Here is a 20,186-nt window from a genome sequence, read left to right as displayed (position 1 = left end):
ATAGGTCTAGACAAGATGCAACCCACTAAAATGGCGTTGCAATTAGTCGATCGGGTCTATTAAGTATCCTAAGGGTGTAGTCGAAAATGTCTTTGGTAAAAGTTAGGGATTTCTACTATCCGGCTGATTTTGTAGTCCTCGATACGGAAGTCGCTAACGACTGGGTCCCATCATTTTAGATGCCCTTTCGGCAACCGCCAATCGCTCATTAATTGTCGTGATGGTTCAATGTCCATGTCTTTTGGCCATTTTGTTTGTTGAAGTCAATGTTTTAAAACAAGGACACAGTTACCCGATTCGTCTATGGATGGAGAGGTAAGCATGATCGAGCTTCGCTTCGAGATTATTTCAACAACACGTTCCTCCTTGATAGTCATATGCCCAAAATTCTTTCCTTTGGAAAGTCGGACTCAACATTTTCATCCCTACACTAGTCGATACACATATTATTGATGAGGGCCGGGATAGATGACTTTCTCAAAGATGTAGAGGACTACCATAGTAATGTGGATATGACCAATCTAGATGAGGAATTAGATGAGTTTCTTCGAGTAGGTGACGATTCACCCTATCAATATCTACCTTGCACAACATCCACCTCGATTCCCCTCCTTCCACCCTTTCTTTCAAAGGAATCTCGAAGTTTGCACTTTCGATCCTTTTGTTTCTCCCGTGCTTCATAATTTTTTAAATCCTCCTAGCAAACAGATACTTCGGAAGGACAAACTATTTGACACCTTCATTTTCAGAATTGAGACAGTCCCTACACACAAATGAATGAGTTGATTGCTAAAACCACATCCTCATTATTATGTGCCGTCTTTCTACAATTTATCCATATCCACCATATTCTCCACAACCATTCACTTTTCCACACTTATTTACTAAAACACCCACTCATTCAAAAAAAAAAAGAAGGTGCATGATAGGTTACACAATAGGGTTATCCGACTTCGTTTTCATTCCACTAGGTCAAAGCGTCGTAGGAAATCTTGGTGCTTGATTGTGTTTGGATATGTTTTTCTGTGATATTTATTTATGGAATGATCCACAACTATTTCGGTTGTTGATATATGATCAACTGCATGTTCATACATATATTTTAGATAAAGTCTCTAAAGTATCGACTATAAACCACTCAATTTCTGTGTTTGGTGCACTTCCTTTCACTTTAATATATTGGTGAGTGCACCATTAAGGTAACCGGGCCCTCCCTATGGAGTGTGTGGCTGTAAGTACCGGATCCTAAGTCCACGGTTCACATAGTTCACGTTTTCCACTCTTGCATATTTATCTCGGATTTTTTAGTCATGTTTCTCTATGGTGTGAATTATGTCTTTATTGCTTATTGTTTTTCCTTCTAAAAAAAATAAAAAAAAATAATAATAAATAAATAAATAAATAAACATAGTAATCTAGGAAGTCTCGGGAATCTGACTTTAAAAGACCCACTGCTAAAAACAAATTTTCTAAGCTTCGTTGTAAAAATTTGTTTGGGGGTGGAGTGTTCGTGTTTCCGTACTAAAAGGTTTTATGTCCAATTAGAGTTGCTTAGGCCGTTTTATTGTATTACGATTCGGATTGACATAATCTATTAATTTAGAGTTCATTCGCTCGCGATAACTTACGCCATGCACGACTTCGAGGCATTTTCCACTATCTCATTATGTTATTTGAAGTCGGAATAGAGTGTTTTATGGATCATTGGATAGGAAATTCTCTCCTGATCATTTCCATATCTCATTCGCAAAAATCGGACCGGTAATGAAGCGGCAATTTTGATTTGAAGTTCGCGAAAAAAAATCGAAAAAAAAATCAAAAATTTCGATTTTGGGCTTGGGCCCAACCCGCGCTCGCGCCCTTACCTCCACGAACAGTTCATCGTTCTTCCTCCATTCCGCCATTAACGCCAAGCTTTAACCAAAACTAAAAACAAAATAAAAATTAAAAGAAAATACAATAAACCCACGCCCAAAATCAAATCCTAACCCCAAATCTTCTCCAAACTCCACCCACCACAAACACCACCAATTCAAACCACCAAAACCACCGAAAAATCAAAATTTGGTCTTTACCGCACGCCACTACATCGCCACCACCATCGTTTTTTTATCAGTAAAGGTCTTTCCTCATTACTCCTACACCTTCTACAAACCCCAAACCGTATTCAAACTTCAAATGGCTCAACAACGCCGAATTATACCGGAGCAAGTTTTCATCGCCGACCACTTGGCCGTTTTACGGTGTGAAATGGCTAGTAGAGACCGGAGTAGTTTGTGGTATTTTCGACGAAGCCTTCTACCACGAAGACTTGGTCCGACGGTTCTACAACACCGGGGAGTTGGGGGAGTAGGATTTTGTGTTGGTAAGGAAGAAGAGGAAGGAGTTGATCATCGATCGTTGGTCGAGATTCTAGGCATTCCGCCTAGAATCCATCTCGATGCCACTTTACAGAGCCCGGTTTGACGGGTAGATCCTTTGATGGGCGTGACTGTCATCAATGGGAGCTACAATACAAACTCCCATTGTAATTACGCCAGCATCCCTCGGGACCAACCGGGCTACATTACCGGTGGATTGGGTCGGAATGTCCTAGGGAAGGACAAGGTCATTGACATCGGTCCGCCCGCCTCCACATCTTATGGGTACTCCAGAGCGAAGTATGATTTTCTGTATCTTGGAGTTTTTCTGAGCATGATTAGGGGTCGGAAAGTCTTTGGCACCTCTTCCCGTGTTAATTACCAAGATCATGCCGAAAATGAAAGCGACTCCGCCTCGATAGGATTTACATTATCCCGCACCGTAACCCGCGTATCTATAGGAGTAGGTCCAACAACGCTGGATATTGCCCATGCCGGATAGGGGAACGGGATGATGAGGTAGAGGAGGAGGATGAGGATGATTCGGAGGAGGGTGAGGGGAGGACGTGACTTGCTTTGATACGGATGCCTTCCGAGGTGTTGGTTCGACGCGTAACGCATGGCTATGCTTCATAGGGGCATCGTTCACTAAACACTATCTCGGCAGACCTCCGGACTTCGACAGTGCACTATTCATCACAACCGAGATCCGTACCGAGAGAGAGGATGAGAGATGGGAACAGGGCTGAGATGGAGGCCAGTGCGGTTTAGAGTGGACATGCTTGCCGACTCCCGCCTCACCTTCATATAGGACTCGCTTCGAGGATGGCGTCGTTATTTAGGCATGAGCGCCGCCGACGAAGGACGATCGGCTGCTGGACCTTCGAGCCCGTGAGCCACCACTAGAGTGTGCCCTCCGCCACCGCTGGCGAGGTGTTTAGAGAGTCCGAGGATTGATAGTGGTTGTTGTTTTATTTATTTTTGTTGTTTTTATTGTAATGTAACTTTTATTTTCGTATTTTGAATTTTGTAGTGAAAGGTAATCTCGAATGAAAATTTTAATATAAGGGGTTATTTTCAGTATGTGTGGTTGTTTCATATTGATCCCACCTTCCCAACTTGTTTGGGGTTTTATCAATTCAAGCTTTATTTTTATATAACCCTAGTGTTAGAATTTATCATGGAGTAAGGTGAAAATATGGCCGTTTAGGCATATCTATGAGTGAGAATCATTGTAGGATGAAATCTAGATTAAATAGGTACATTCAATCATAAAATCAACCTAAAAGATAACCGGGTTTGAATTAGAATCAAGAAAATGAGTTGTTTCGTTTTCGGGTTTGGAAATTTTAGGATTTCTGAAACCGCCAGTAAATACTTTTGGCAACTTCCGATCCGTTTTAGCAACTTAAAACCTATATAAACTTCATACATTCTACACTCACAACTCACACTATATCTAACTTCCATCACGCACCCTTCACACCCGCGATTCCCACGTTTCGTCTCCATTTTCGCAAATTGCACCTTCGGAGGCCACGCATCCCTTGAGGGAGCACGCCGCCTCTACACCCCGCCGGCGAAAATTTTGCTCAGGCGGCAGCAGCCAAGTCAAGTCAAGCGACTTCGCCAAACACCTGGAATTCCAAAATACAAAAGATGACTTCGCGCCCTAGTTAGCCTCGAGCCCCGCCTTCCGTGGACCAGAAAAATTCCAGGTTTTCCGCGAGTTGTGCCCGGTTGTTTTGCAGCTGTTCCAGGCGTAGTTTTGAGATGACATCTCCTATAATAATACCGAACAGTCTTCGAAGATTTGTTCCAAAGCACTACTTACGGTGCTTAGTTTTCATGAGGTGATCACATCGTTGCCTGGGAACCTCTTATGGTAAGACCCGGCTGAACTTTATTCTCCAAAGACTTGCATCTTATTTTTATAATAACTGCATTTTTTTGAGACCGGACGGAGAACAAGTGTTCTCCATCAACATTGACGATGAACCAATGGAAATTACCAGGTTCTTGCTAGCATTTGTTCTTGGACTTGCTATGCCCGCCGAGATACAAGACCCATGGTGCTATTAGGGTCGATAATATGCATGTCTACACTTATGAGTCTTTGCACAGGCTTATGGGGGGGGCATTTTTTCAGATTGAGGACCAAAGGGGACTATAACGTTGTTCTTGGTAGCCCCGGTCCATGAACATAGAACTGTTATGTTTTGGATTATGCTAAACATTTTAGGGGAATGGCGTTTTTCTCATGAATGACGCCACTTGCGCGTTTTCCTTGCTTTTTAGCCACGGGGCCGGTTCTATGACCTTCCTTAACTTTGATGTCTAGTTTAGCACGAGCCCATACCATGAGGCATAAGTACCTTCTTATGCCCGTTCTAATTTCATATTATGCTATGTTTCTTTCCTCGCTTTTTTTGTACACGTTTCACGGATTGGATTAGGGTAGACGGTGCGCGACCCACCAATAGTATTATTCGATCTTTCCCGCAATGACTTGGCAAGGGTGGCGGATACAACCTCACCAGGTTGCACCCTACACCCCATCGGACCAAGTGGCACTTAATAGGTTAGCAACCATAGATGATAAATGGCGTGAAGCCCGGCAAATTATCATAGCATGGCGGGACGCGAAGGAGCCTCACTTCTTTATAGAAGTAGAGGATGACGAAGATGATTTTAATAAATGGAGTGGAGGTAAGTTTTAGTTTACATTAGTGTCCGCTTGTGTCCCAAGCATTTTAATTCTGTTAACCCCATAATGGGTGGAACTCTTATAGAGTTGCGTCAGTTTTTATTTCCTATATTAGTACGTTCTAACCTTGTTTTGTAGATGTTTCTGAATTTCACGCGCTTCAATGGTATTTATGTTAATAAAAATATTGAAACATCATTGTTTGAATCCATCATACTAAAAAATATGTGCCAAATCCACAAGTCTTTATTAGAGACGACTTCCAAAATTATCGTAGGCTTCTTCTTATGTCCTACATATGTACCTTGCCATGCCGTGGGACACAGTTTCCATTGCCAATGCATACAATCCAAGCTTCCAAACATATCCGGAAAGCCACGATTTTCACCTTGTTTAATTAGACGTTGAATGTCTTCTTTGTTTGAAGCCCTCAAATATATTTCTTTGAAGACCACCATCACGGCATCACAAACTTTTGAAAAGAGTGATCTTTGCTATTTGAACGTATTCATCCCACGCATCTGCACCACAACCATATGCAAGCAAACAAATACAAGTAACCACCTTTTGCATACCCATCAAACACATCTTTTTAATGCCATCAACCTTATATATAAAGTATTTGTTATGGTCGGAGGCAACTTTCATGATTCAGAGGAAGAGATGGCGTTACATCCTAAACCTCCTACATAAGACATCAATGGGATACTTGAGATTTTGCACGAAGTAATCCCTCATAATCATATTGTAAGCCTCGATTAGATCATGATAAATGTCTTGCAACAACGAGAAGATAGGTAAGAACATGTTCTCATCGTCATTCACCATGTTCTCTTCTTCAGATGAGGAGCTTGATTCAACATAGCGAAAAAAAGAAGCCATTTTGAATGTGAGAAGAAAGGTTGCAAAGTTGAGAATGGTGAGGCTTTGATGGTACAATAAAAAAAAAAAGGTGTGAGTGAAGGAGAATATTAGAAATTTGTGGTCTATAAGTTGACACAAGAAATGAAGTTAGTGGAATGGATGGATGTGATTGAAACAAGAAATGAAGTTAGAACAATGGATGGATGTGATTGAAATGGTATAAATGAAGTCGGTTGAAGCTGTAAGGATTTGAGGGTTGAGGCTTTCATAATAAGTAAATGCATGTGAGTGAAGAATTGGTTGAATTTGACTAAGTAAAAATCGTGTTGAGTGTATGGAAGGGATTTTCTGCCGTCTGTCCATTTAATGAAAACGGGAAACAGAGGCACAGTTTCTATCGTCTATACACAAATTACCAACATACGGTAGAAACTGTGTCGTCCGTCTCTCGACAACTTATTATGGCAACTGCTAAACAAGACCACAAATTTGGTTGGGTTTATCACACCAGCCAAATTTAGGACCCTTCTAGTAGCCCCATTAGAATGATATTTTGGTGTTTTAGGTGCTATATAGCCCTTTACCAGCCCATATAGCACCCCATTGGACTTGCTCTTATACATTTGTGGACTGGCAGCCATAATGGAGGGTATGGTTCTCATTTGGAAACATATGAACCTGGTAGTTTTTGACAACAAAAGTCCACACTTAATGTAGTGCAAGAGAAAGCTCTACATCCTCATACATAATGCTTATTTTCTCTCCAAAGGAAGTATGTATGGTGCGGCAGATATGATAATACTAAAAAAATGGGGATTACAAATGAGACACCTGAGAGCTCAAAAAATCCAAAATTGTAAATGGTACCCACCTTACCTCGACATTATTAAGATCAACAGAGATGGTGCGTCTAAAGGAAATCCCAGTGTATCTAGTTATGGTACAATCTTTAGGAGTTCCAACTATGAAATCCTACAAGTTTTGTGTAGAAAACTTGGTGTTAACACTTGTTATATAGCTGAAGTCTTGGGTATTCTTGAGAGTATTGAGAAGGCAGTAAGCAAGGGGTAGAATTAGATTCTACAACAACAGTCATGGTCTTTGGAGGATCAACTTCCCTAGTTCTTAAAACAAAGGTGGAAGAGAGTCCAAAGAAGCTTGTCTCACTCTCAAGAATACCCCAACTGGCTTACTAGATGGGAATCTCCCTCAGTAACTTATTATAGATTTGATTAAAGGTGATTAGGGGTTGTACAAACCCAAACCAACTTCTACAGTTTAATTTGTACATCTTTTTCCCATAGTAATACAATTTTGCTAACTTAGAAAATATATATACAGTCTTTCTCTTAAAAGTAGCTACTTAAGTTAACTTTAAAATAAGTACGTAAGTAAAACTTCACCTACAAAATGAATTTAAACCTATTTTTTTGTGGATATGATATACTCAATATTAAGATCATCTCTATAAAATTTCAGCTCATTTGGAAACCTCTAACATTGGCAAAAAACAATTACAAAAATTCAATATTTCTGGACCGTTAGATTTCTTTTTAAAGATGACACCAATTTTTATCTATGTTAGAGGTTTCCAAATGAGCTGAAATTTTGGGAAGATAATCATTATGATGAGTGCTTCATAACCACACAAAAATTAGGTTTGAATTCATTTTGTAGGTGAAGTTTTACGTACGTACTTATTTTAAGTTAACTTAAGTAGCTACTTTTTAGAGAATTACTGTTTGTATGTGAAGTTTTACTTACGTACTTAAAGTTAACTTAAGTAGCTACTTTTTAGAGAAGGACTGTATATATATATATAAATTGGGTTTTTTGTCAAATTGGGGTTTTTGTCAAATTAGGGTTGTATTGTGCATATTGAACATAAATTAGATCTAATTACATGGAACAAATTGGGGGTTTGGTCCAATTAGGGTTCTATTTTGCAAAGTGAATACTATGGAAGTCTATTGGACTGTGGGATTTAAATATATTTAAACTCTTTCAATAAAACTTTAATGCTTTTAGCTAGTATTGGGAATGGTACGGGTTTCAACCAGAATACGACTATATCCGAATCCATTTTATCGAATATGGTTTCTATGTTTGTGACTAGAATTTGACCCCGAATATCTGGAAACCCGAACCATTTAACAAGATTCATATTTCAAAACCCAAAAATTAATTTATATCTTAATTTATATATGAAAATCATTAAAATAATGTATTTTTTGTGTCTTTTAATGGATTTGGATATCCAAAATCCGACCGGAATCTAGATGGATTCGGATATGATAATGAGTTTTGAATGAGAATCCGACCCAAACCCGTACCATTTCCAACCCTAATTTTAGCCCCTCATCCATTAATAGATTGTGGGAGCAACATTCAAAGCTCGGACGACTAGTTATTAATAACCGTTGGGTGCCAACCTTAAGATTTGGACACGTGTAAATTTATTTTGTTTTTAAAAAATAGTCTTGTGTGTCACATGAAAGGGGTATTTAGGCCATTAGGAAAATATTAGGAACAAAACAACGGTGTAGTTAAGGTACATTTAAAGTTGACCCAGTCAACCAACAGAACTTGGGCCAAAAACGAATAAACCAACTCTGGAGAGCCAAACACTAATATCCATATATATAGTGGCCAAAAGCTAATAAACCCAAAGTTTTACCAACTTTGCTAGTTGGCACTGCCATTTTAGTTCTTAGGAATGTTGAATGGATGACCTTCAGAACTTACCAAAAAGAAAGGGTATACACCACAGTGTGTTCTCTTTTGATCGGTGTGATTTGTCAACACCTACAATATTATATCAGTGAGTCATCTTCAACATATTGTCGCCAAAAATAATAATGACAGTAAATAGTAGATACCCTATCAGTGTAACACAATTATTAAATGAATCAAACGGTAAACATCATTCAGGAATAGCGTGAGTGCGTGACAAGATTACAGAATTATTAGTGGTCTTTTTGCAATTTGTATCAACATTCTCGAGTGATTTCTCTCAGAACAAACAATATGTACCAATATAACAGCCGGAATTGGAGATTGACAGTAAAGATAAATTTTCCAAAGCTGAATCCAAATCACTTAGTCTTCAGCCTTCTAGTAGTATTCACCACACAACACACCACAAAACACTTTTGCTTTTCTCCTACTTTCAGTTGTACTTTTCCTGGAAATATTAATGGTCCCTTTCACCAAAAATTCATTCTCTTATATAAAGAAAACGTTGAGAATACGTAAGTGTGTGTGTGTAGTGGGATCCAATTAGGATTCCAAGTCTTATCTTAAGAGGACAAGTCCTTGTCATACAAGTACTTGTACTTGATATATTAAAACACTTTTAATATATATCTCTTTAATATGAAAAGTGCCCATTAACAAATCCATATTTATAATAAGGCCCATGAAACTTTTAAGAAAGTCCTTTCTTACCATTAATTATATCTAAGTCTCTCCACCTTACTTGTATTCACAATTAGACCATTGGGAATTTATTCTTCACTGTCTCACCCATGTCTAATTGACCAAATGTGACATTTAACATCAAATAAGCATTAAGAAACAATTTCTTATACCGGCCGGGTTTGAGCTCAATTAGTTATGTCACAATTTCTTAATACATAACTCCGTAGAGTGGTGGATCCTTTATTAGAATTCGTGATTCAAAATGTCCTACATTCACTACCCAAAACATCAAGTCTAGTATATGAATAGACATTACTTTTTAACGTCTCAAAGTAATAAATTTGAGACACAATGAATTTTCACAAATCCTCAAGTCTAGGGATTAATTGGTAGAGTGAGATTTGCAAACTAACCTTAACAACGAATTTATAGTGTGTTCTCATTTTGATCCCTTCAGTGTCAGTCATGTGACTACACCAATATACAAACTTAGAGTCTTACTCAAATGATTGAGATATCATCATCCTATCATATAGCAGTTATGTATATATATTACAGTCTTATAACTGAAGCATCCGACTTCACCCCTAACTGTGAGAATTCTACGTAAATAAATACAATCAAATATCCCGCACATGACTCTTCATATGCTTGATTGTTCTAATTCTATTGCCTATGAAACTTATGGTTTCATCATATGATATTAGTTCACCCATATGCATAATAATAAGATTCGTGTATTTAATTAAACATCATCATGTATAATCAATAAATGTTCATTGGCTTTGTAAAGGCCAAATATCCCAACAATCTCCCACTGGCATTCAAAGTCATTTAGCAACCATTCTAAAACCCATAATATTTATATAAGGGTCTACACATACATATATACCAATATATAGTATTTGGTCCTCATAGACTACACATACATATACATATGAAACCAATAACATAGCCATCTTACCTTCAACCTTCTTGTAAAACCCAAGGTCTTTCCTTACATTGATCAAAACCAAATGATTTGATTGTTTGATCAAAGTTTACATTCTAACTCCTTAAAGTTTGTAGGAACTGTAAAGCCTCCAAGTTCTAAAACGCGGTTTTTACATCTATTTGCCAAATCATATAGTCATAATGAGCAGCAATCACTAGAAGGACTCTAATGGACTTTTCATGGCTACTGGCAAAAAAGTTCTCTCATAATCGATACCCTCTTTTTGAGTAAACATTTTCTCAACCAGTCTCGCATTAAAAGTCTCTACCTTTCTAACAGCTTCTCTTTAACTTTTGAATAACTACTTATTCTTAATAGGCTTAATATTTGGCAATGGATCAACAAGTTCCCAGACATTGTTGGAATATAAGGACTCCATTTCTCATCTCATTGATTCAAGCCATTTACTCAAATTAATGTTAGAAATTGCTTCTTCGTAGTTTATAGGATCTACATCCTTGTCCTCTGATATAACATATAAAGTTTCCCTTAAAAATAGGGTTAACTTTTCTTGAGGACTAATTGTCCTCCCACTACGACGAAGTACCAGAGTAGGTTTAGATAAACTCTAAACTTTACATTGAAGTTTTATCCAAATTATAAGTTAATCTAGATTGAACATAAATAGGAATATCTGCTGACATTTCTAAGGTTTATCTTAAAAAAGATATAGGGAGAGTTTGAATAACTCACCATAGTCCAAACCATAAGGTTATGTTCCTTCTTTTTGCAATCTCTTTATTGTTGTGGAGTTCTTGGTGCACTTAATTGAAACAAAATCATATTTTACATTAAGTTACCTTTTGTTTTCACATTTATAAGCCCATGTACATCTGTATGTACTAACTCCATTAACTATGTGTCTCTTGACCCTTTACTTTAAAAGATCTTTTAGTCATCTCTCTTTCTAAGTAAGATTACAGGTTGAGGAAGATTATAAAAGGAATGAACTTAAAATCCCATCTTTCACCCAAGCTGTCAATATTATTTAGATTGATATGACCAAGTCTTAAGTGCCACAAGTTTGTTGGATTAACTGAAGAAAATATCCTCTTTTGAGGTAATCACATATGATGAATTACTAATATCAATATCATTTATTTCTAGCATAGAAGAAAGTAAATAGAGACCATTTTCCAAAAAAACCAAAGGCAATAATCTTTCTATTTAATCTGATTACAACTTTTGAATCAAATGAAATAGAATATTATATTCTGACTTATAAAGTGCAGAAACATAAACCAAATTTCTCCTTATCCCTGGAACATAAAAATAGTCTTCTAAAATCAACATTTTCTTTTCTAATGCTAAACAATAAACTCTTATTGATACTGCAGCAACATTTGCCTCTGTCCCTAGTGCCTGGTACACCTTTTCTTCATTCATCCTTCTTTTCCTCTGAAACTCCTATAACATTTTACAAAAGTAGTTAGTGGCCTCTTTTTCCACTTAACAGGTGTCAAAAGGAAAAACCAACTCTTTAGTTTTAAGAATAAAGGATTGCATACCTTCTTATTATTTTTGTTTCATAGCTAGATACTCCCTACAGTTCCGCTTCCAATGACCAGACTTTTCACAATGGTAACAATTACCTTTTGCTTTAGCCCCTGAATTCTTCTCCACTCCCCTTTTTGCCCGAAGGGCAAACTTTTTACCCTTTTTCCACTTGTCTTTGCCTTTCGATTTAGGCTTGGAAACACCAACATTTTCTGAGACCATTACACTTGGCTTAACCTTAACTAAGTCTTTAGCCTATTGCAAAGAGTTCATTAACTCTGGCAGTGTCAGATCCATATTGTTCATGTTGTAGTTCAACTTCAATTGATTAAATGAAACTGGGAAAGACTGAATAATAGCATCAACCTGAGAATTGGCGTCTATTTTAGCGCCTAGGATCTCCAACTCATTAACATAGCCAATCATCTTAAGGATATGCTCCCTAACTTGAGTCCCATCACCCATTTTTGTATTCATCAAGTTTGTCATTGCAATCTGACGTTTAGTGCGATTTTGTTCGCCAAACATCTCTTGCAAATTGGTCATGATCTCAGTAGTTGTACCAAAATTTTGGTGTTGGTGCTGGAGTACATTTGACATGGATTCCAAGAGATAACACTTGGACATCTCATTGGCTTTTTGCCATTTTTTGTACTTATCTTTCAGCCTTGCACTAACATTGTCTACTGGTTCAGGGGGGCGAAGGGTAGTGAGAACGAATTTGTAACTTTCAGCAGTGAAGATAATGTTAATGTTACGTTCCAGTCCACATAATTAGGACCAGTTAACTTATTCTCTTTCAAGATAGATGCTAAGGGACTAAAATTTGATTGAGACATATCTGGAACATTTACATATACACAAAAATTATTATAATGCATTTAATATTGGTTTTGAGAATTTAATAAACCAATAGCCCGCTTATATAATAAAAATACAACACCCTCCATATTGTATCAATAAGACAAATATAAGCAATAGAAACCTAATACTTCTGAATAATCTCTTATCCGTAGGGCATCAAAATTATTCAACTTAATCAGGCGAGTTCTACTAAACTCATCAATTTTACATACAAGTAATATGATTTCCATTATCATTCCTTTTGCTACTAAAACATAATTGCACAAACCGTAGGGCTGTCAATTATATTTCAGCCAAGTGTACCATCATCTTAATTCATTAATGTAACCGCAAGATAATGAATTCGTAAAGGAAAACACTCTCACTAGCCATACATGAATTTTTCTTCTTAATAATAGACAATAGGCATAAATAATTTTAGCATGCAATTAATTTATCCGTAGGGATCATATTAATCACATCTAAAAATATAATTCCTATTGAATTGATAATGGTGTAGCAAGGGATTCCTATTGAATTGAACTGAAGTATATCTATTTATTGGGTATCCAAAAGAAACTCGAGGTGGTTTATTTTATAATCCAATAGAACAAACAGTGTTTGTGAGTACAAATGTTAAGTATCTCAAGGAAGATTATATTGGGAAACGAAAACCTCGTAGTGCAATGGTCCTTGATGAAATGACGGCAGATATTCCTAATCATGTTCAATCTAAATTAACTCCTAGTTTAGATGAAAACCTTCCAAATGAAGTTTTGAGCATTAATTACCTGAACCTAATCCAGTACTTTGTCGTAGTGGGAGGGTAATTAGACCTCAAGAAAAGTTAACCCTATTTTTAAGGAAACTTTATATGTTATATCAGATGACAATGATGTAGATCCTATAAACTACAAAAAAGCAATTTCTGACATTAATTTGAGTAAATGGCTTGAATCAATGAGATGAGAAATCGAGTCCTTATATTTCAACAATGTCTGGGAACTTGTTGATCCATTGCCAAATATTAAGTCTATTAAGAATAAGTTGTTATTCAAAAGTTAAAGAGGGGCTGTTAGAAAAGTAGAGACTTTTAATGCGAGACTGGTGGAGAAAATGTTTACTCAAAAAGAGAGTATCGATTATGAGATAACTTTTTCGCCAGTAGCCATGAAAAGTCCATTAGAGTCCTTCTAGTGACTGCTGCTCATTATAACTATATGATTTGGCAAATAGATGTAAAGACCGCGTTTAGAACTTGGAGGCTTTACAGTTCCTACAAGCTTTAAGGAGTTGGAATGTAAACTTTGATCAAACAATCAAATCGTTTGGTTTTGATCAAATGTAAGGAAGGAACTTGTGTTTTACAATAAGGTTGAAGGTAAGATGACTATGTTTTTGGTCTCATATGTATATGATACACTATTCATTATGAATGATATAGTCTATGAGGACCAAATATTATATATACTGGTATATATGTATGTGCAGATCCTTATATAAATATTATGGGTCTTAGAATAGTTGCTAAATGGCTTTGAAGGCCAGTGGGAGATTGTTGGGATATTTGGCCTTTACAAAGCCAATGAACATTTATTATTTATACATAAAGATTAAATACACAAATCTTATTATTATGCATATGGGTGAACTAATATCATATGATGAAACCATAAGTTCTATAGGTAATAGAATTAGAACAATCAAACATATGAAGAGTTATGTGTGGGAGATTTGATTGTATCTATTTACATAGAATGCTCACAGTTAGGGGTGAAGTCGGACGCTTCACTTATAAGACTGTAATATACATAACTGCTATATGATAGGATGATGGTATCTCAATCATCTGAGTAAGACTCTAAGTTTGTATATTGGTGTAGTCACATGACTGACACTGAGGGGATCAAAGTGTGGAACACACTATAATTTCGTTGTTAAGGTTAGTTATCAATTAATCCCTAAACTTGAGGAATTGTGAAAATTCATTGTGTCTCAAATTTATTACTTTGAGACGTTAAAAAGTAATGTCTATTCATAGACTAGACTTGACGTTTTGGGTAATGAATGTAGAACGTCTTGAATCATGAATTCTAATAAAGAATCCACCACTCTCCAGAGTTATGTATTAAGAAATTGTGACATAACTAATTAAGCTCAAACTTGGCCGGTATAAGAAATAGTTTCTTAATGTTCAATTGATGTTAAATGTTACATTAGGTCAATTAGACATGGGTGTGACAGTGAAGAACAAATTCTCAATGGTCTAATTGTGAATACAATTAGGGTAGAGAGACTTAGATATAATTAATGATAGGAAAGGACTTTCTTGAAAGTTCCAAGGGCCTTATTGTAAATATGGATTTGTTAATGGACATTTTTCATATTAAAGAGATATATATTAAAAGTGAGATATATATTAAAAGTGTTTTAAGATATCAAGACAAGCAAAACAAAGCCAATCGCTTTGTGCGGTAAATATCATTTGTAATGACAAATGCAACTTATCCTCTTAAGATCCAAAAGACTTGAATCTAAATGGATCCCATTCCCAAACACACACTTGACGATTTTGAAATATCCTCTCAAAGTCGGTGATTGAGAGTGTTTTTCTTTTTCTTTTGTGTCGGCTCTTTCTTTTTCGGTGTGGTCCACTTATTTTTGTTGCAAAAGAGATCATTATTTTGCCTTTCAAAATGACAACTTGTTTAAAATTTGCATTTGCCAAGACTCAAAAAAATACATCAAAGTGTTGGCAAACAAGTGAATAGTGCCATTTATTTGCATTTGCTATGATTTGCATTTGTGAATACTACTTAAGAAAGACTTGAAAGACTAAATGGATCCCATTGATTTGGATCCAAATCATTTTAAAGAAAAGTTAAAAGTAGGAGAAAAGCAAAAGTGTTTTTGTTCTTTGAATACTACTAAAAGATCAAGACTAAGTGATTTGGATCCAATTTAGAAAGTTTCTTTGAAATCTATTTTTCTTTTAAGTATTTTTCTTTTAATTCTTTTTTAAATAAAAAATAGATTAACATGTTAAAGATGTATGATTAATATAATCCCAACAATTGGTCATTATTTTAACACCAATAGTTAGTAGATTGATTAACCGCCCCGCCCCCCAACAAAAACGCCAATAATAGACTCTTGGTACATAAAAACAGAATAGTAGACAATGACTTGCAATAACGAAAAGGAGCCATATCTTGTGTCTGATCTCTGATGTTAAAAAGGTCCCCAAAATAAAACCCCACAAGCACACTCCAATAAAAACCAACCCCGCAGTACCCCGTATCACTCTCCATGGCTTCACCTTTGGATATTCCAAGCCCCAATGTCTTTATCTTAACATTATCCAAAACCCATGACATGCAATAATGCAACTCAAGCTCGGTAACACATACTAGTACGGTTTGGTAAATGTGTAACTCAATCTTCATCAATGAAAAAAATCAGTTTTGTGTTCGAGTGGGTCAGGTCCTGAATAATCAATCAAATCTATGCCGAGTTGTTAATCCATGTTTAGTTTGTGATTGATTATCATGTCATCAGTAAATACAGTTAGCTTATGGCGTAGGTACAAAAACCCGTGGTTGAAAGCAAAACATTCAGAATACAACAGCAATGCCAAGTTGCCAACCACAAATACAGTCCAACTACAAGAAAACATCAAATAAAACAGATACCCTATATTACTTGTTACTTCAAAAATAGTACGAGGCTGGTGTTAAAACATTAAGAAACAGGAGCCACCCACATTAGTTATGCTGCCACGAAACCATATGCAGACCTGACTTATAAGCACAGACCTGACTTATAAGCACCGCAGAAAAACGACAAGTATTTGATAGTTTTCTCTGTTGATCCATGCTCTTCATTCGTAATTTTGAAATTGAAAAACTTCATTTCATATTCAGCTGATGGTCACCTGAAGCCCCTAATCTTCATCAAACTTGATTTTCTTTGGAGCAGGTTGAGTGCCACCAACCTGTGAAATATGTCCAAGTAGCTAAGAAAATGCTCATCCATGGAAGAGTCGAGAAATAAAAGAGGGAAAAATAAAACCAAAACCTAAATAATACTATTTGCATCAAATTCAAAATCTAATATACCATGGGAAAGAAACTTGTGAACAAAGCAAAAAAAAATTACCACATCCAGTACTATCTATAAGATTATAGAGATTTAGGCGACATGATTCCACATCACCATTGAACTTCTATGAAAAATATATCTAGGAAGAATGAAGTCTTCTCATTAGAGACATTTCCTGTACAAAAGCACATATTTTTATTGTACAAAAGGGATCCATTTATTCTTGAAACCATTGAACCCATTTACTCTAGCTCTAGCATGAAAACAGGACAGGCAATGAGGTCTCTGCAGTTCAACACTTTCAAATTCAATTCACAGAGCGATTGTGCAGTACATGATCGGGTATAGGCTTGATAGAAAAACAAGCCGCTGCCAACGCATTAACTTCTCTCATGATATAGTGTCATTGTGAATCTTGCGAATATTTTTTCCCGCCACCCTTCTAAAGTTACAGATATTAACCTGTTTCTATTTAACACTTATCCCTCACCCAATAGTAGCAGATGGGAACCATGAGCCTGTCTATGCTACCAAAAAACTTTGTGCTGGCTTAAACTTGCAAAGTTATTCAAGTCAATTACAGACAAAAATCTCACTGGTTCAAGGTCTGGAACTATTCAGGCCAGAAAATAAACTATAAGGTTTATTACTTTGGCTACGTTACTTGTAACAGTGAAGCTCTTTTGCTAGCAAAGTGTCTATAATAGTTCTCACAAGAAAACCTGAAGTTAAACGATTTATGTAGCCGGTTATTCTAAAATGAAAGGATCAAATTAGTCAAAATTGTTGGACTTTTAGATTATACGACGAAGATATATAAAAAACGGAAATGTGAGGCGCTTACAATTTCTGGTGGAACATAATCAAACCCAGCAGCCTCTATCTTCTTACGCCGCTTCTGGTCTCGTTTTACAACTCCCTCAACCAATTTCCTGTGTTCTTCCACGGTTCTTTCCTAATTATATATGATGCCAGAAAAACAAATTAAAAAGGAAGATCTAAACTTTATGTTATCTTCTATTTTTCCTTTCTTCGCAAATCTTTGTTAACTAAATGCAAAAATACATAAATTATTCATGAGCAGGATACCTTGTTATGCTGCTTTCGTGTGATTTCAGTCCAATTAGGTGGTGCTCTTATACGATTCACACCCTTCCATCTAGAGAAAAATACATTACGTCAGTAGTCACCTTTAAAGAAACTAACAAAACTTGAATACAATCAGAAAATTATGAAGCACAACAGTAAAATGTAGAACAGCTTACAATTTTGGATGAACACGCTCCGGTGGAATAAGATGGACTTGCACCATGTGCTCAAACAATAAATAATTATGCATACAATCGGCTACAATCTTTGCCACCTGCACTTGATCAACAAGTAGTAGTAAGAAATAATACTTGGAAACATATTTGAGCATTTTAAAGGAAATACTTCAAACAAGTACAACCTCAGGAGACACAAACTCGATGAAGCCAAAATGCTTAGATTTTCCTGTCTGAAGAGCACCAAACATAACAATTAAACTTAGCATACAACGATATAACGAGAGGGACAGATAATTGGTTGAAAAATAATGTAATTAAATTACTACAGCTTAACAAATTAACCTACGTAATGCTTAGTGGAAAGCCATTAGCACCTATACATGCATCATTCAACAAAGGCAAAAATGATTCAGTACCGGTAAGCATTTCGGATCTCTCTATTCCACTAGTAGACATAAAAAATTAAAAATGTGTACCTGTTTTAATTTTCTTCTTTTTTCTTTTCTTCTTAACCTTTCTTTCTTTTACTATATCTCTTCCAAACATGCAACAGGAAAATACTTCAACAGTAAGGTATATATTTAATTATTTAGTCATTTATATAGTATATACATATAAACTTATGCCAAGAGCCAGATATTTTCAACTTCTTCCTGTAAAGGCACTGAATTGATTCCAGCACTATGCAAATCGACATTCTGTCACACGACTGTCCAAGGCTCCACACCACATAGGTAAAACCTAGCTTGCAGAAACTAAGAAAAATAATACACTATTTCCTTCCATATTCACTATATGGATTATGGAGTCATTAACTATGCTCTTAAACTTGGGGAGTTTTCGTTTACATGTTTCTCATTAGTTTATCACAACATACAAGCCCCATATTTGGCAAGTACGTTAAGCTCACTTACACACGTAATAGGCACAAGTGAATGTTTTTGCTTCCTAAACTTCCCTATTCCAATACACAAATGGTAAACACAATGGTCTATATCTTCCAACCTTCCAAAGTCGAACTAGTTAATTCATTTAGGCTTTTAATAAAATACTATTTGGCGAACCAAGAATATAAGGGGCAAATAAAGACGATGTTTTCAATTAAGTTATCCATGTATTGACCTAATTGGAGAGTAGACTAATATCCTTAATATCAAGCGTCCATGAGACAATTAAAAACAAAAACATTGGATTATAGATAAACAATCAAATACACCTAACACAAAAATAGCTTCCTATTAACCAACTGAGCATCACCTCTGTCATTTGGTTGCGCAATATCCACCCGTGACTTAATGTTAAGATCCTAGCTAACTTTCATTGTTATAAGATAATGCAGACATTGCCTATAAAAAAAGGAAACACTAATTGCAAAAATGAGAATTTAACTAACCTTCTTGCTTCGCGCAATTCTCAAATTCTTAATATCACCGAATTGTTTAAAAAACTCTGCAAAATAAATAAATAAATAAAAACTTAAAAAACAGATTTAATATAAACTCACTTTAACATTAAATAAGTAAGAGGTAAATACCACGCATCTCGGTCTCATAAAAGCCGTGAGGTATACGACCGATATATAAAACGGTTGCAATATTCACAGATTGTTCTGGTTGGTTTGGTAGCTTACGTGCAGGTCCACCTTCCAATGGCTATATATCAAATAATTAGAAAAATTGAAATTAGTTTTAGAAAATTTTGAGTTATATAGAAAATGAGACATTTTTTTTACCAAGAAATCAGCTGATGACTCGTTGTTTTTACGAGCGGAGGCTAAAGAGATAGAAGAGGCCTTCTTTTTTGCGTTCTTTCTCATCGTTGCTTTCTTCGCCTTGGCACCCATCTTTACGGAAAGAGAAGAGGGTTTGAGTTGAGGGCTTACGCGAGGAAACTAAAATTAAGCCCTAAAACGCTTTCTTTTATAAGTCTACCAGTGTAACTGGGGCGGGCCAACCCGAACATTTTAGCCCATAGTGTCACAAAATTGGATTTTAGACTCATTGTTAAACACAGAAAAATAAAAAACTAGGCCCGCTCAACGGATCCACACTTTAGATTGCTGGACTTTGCGGAACCATCTGGCATTCTAATTGATTCCCCACACGTTATTTGCAAAATAGGGACAAATTGAC

General features: G+C 36.1%; 2 protein-coding genes across 2 annotated transcripts; both read right to left on the bottom strand.

The window, feature by feature from the left end:
• Positions 1 to 12,097: 12,097 nt before the first annotated feature.
• Positions 12,098 to 12,469, bottom strand: LOC147510104 (uncharacterized). Its single transcript, XM_086598012.1, has one exon. The coding sequence runs from the start codon at positions 12,467 to 12,469 to the stop codon at positions 12,098 to 12,100; it is 372 nt and encodes a 123-aa protein (XP_086454138.1).
• A 3,798-nt stretch (positions 12,470 to 16,267) lies between these two features.
• On the bottom strand, positions 16,268 to 19,958 carry LOC147510103 (RNA-binding (RRM/RBD/RNP motifs) family protein). Its single transcript, XM_086602156.1, has 8 exons — positions 19,787 to 19,958; positions 19,589 to 19,706; positions 19,448 to 19,503; positions 18,237 to 18,284; positions 18,052 to 18,149; positions 17,876 to 17,945; positions 17,631 to 17,741; positions 16,268 to 16,679 (listed from the first exon to the last, which is right to left on the bottom strand). The coding sequence occupies exons 1-8, from the start codon at positions 19,895 to 19,897 to the stop codon at positions 16,629 to 16,631; spliced, it is 663 nt and encodes a 220-aa protein (XP_086458282.1). The 5' UTR covers positions 19,898 to 19,958; the 3' UTR covers positions 16,268 to 16,628.
• Positions 19,959 to 20,186: the final 228 nt, after the last annotated feature.

Source organism: Coptis chinensis, chromosome 3 (assembly GCF_015680905.1).
Source record: "Coptis chinensis isolate HL-2020 chromosome 3, ASM1568090v1, whole genome shotgun sequence".
Taxonomy (NCBI): Eukaryota; Viridiplantae; Streptophyta; class Magnoliopsida; order Ranunculales; family Ranunculaceae; genus Coptis; species Coptis chinensis.
The sequence above is the reverse complement of the archived record's forward strand: the minus strand, read 5'-3'. Positions and strand labels throughout refer to the sequence as shown.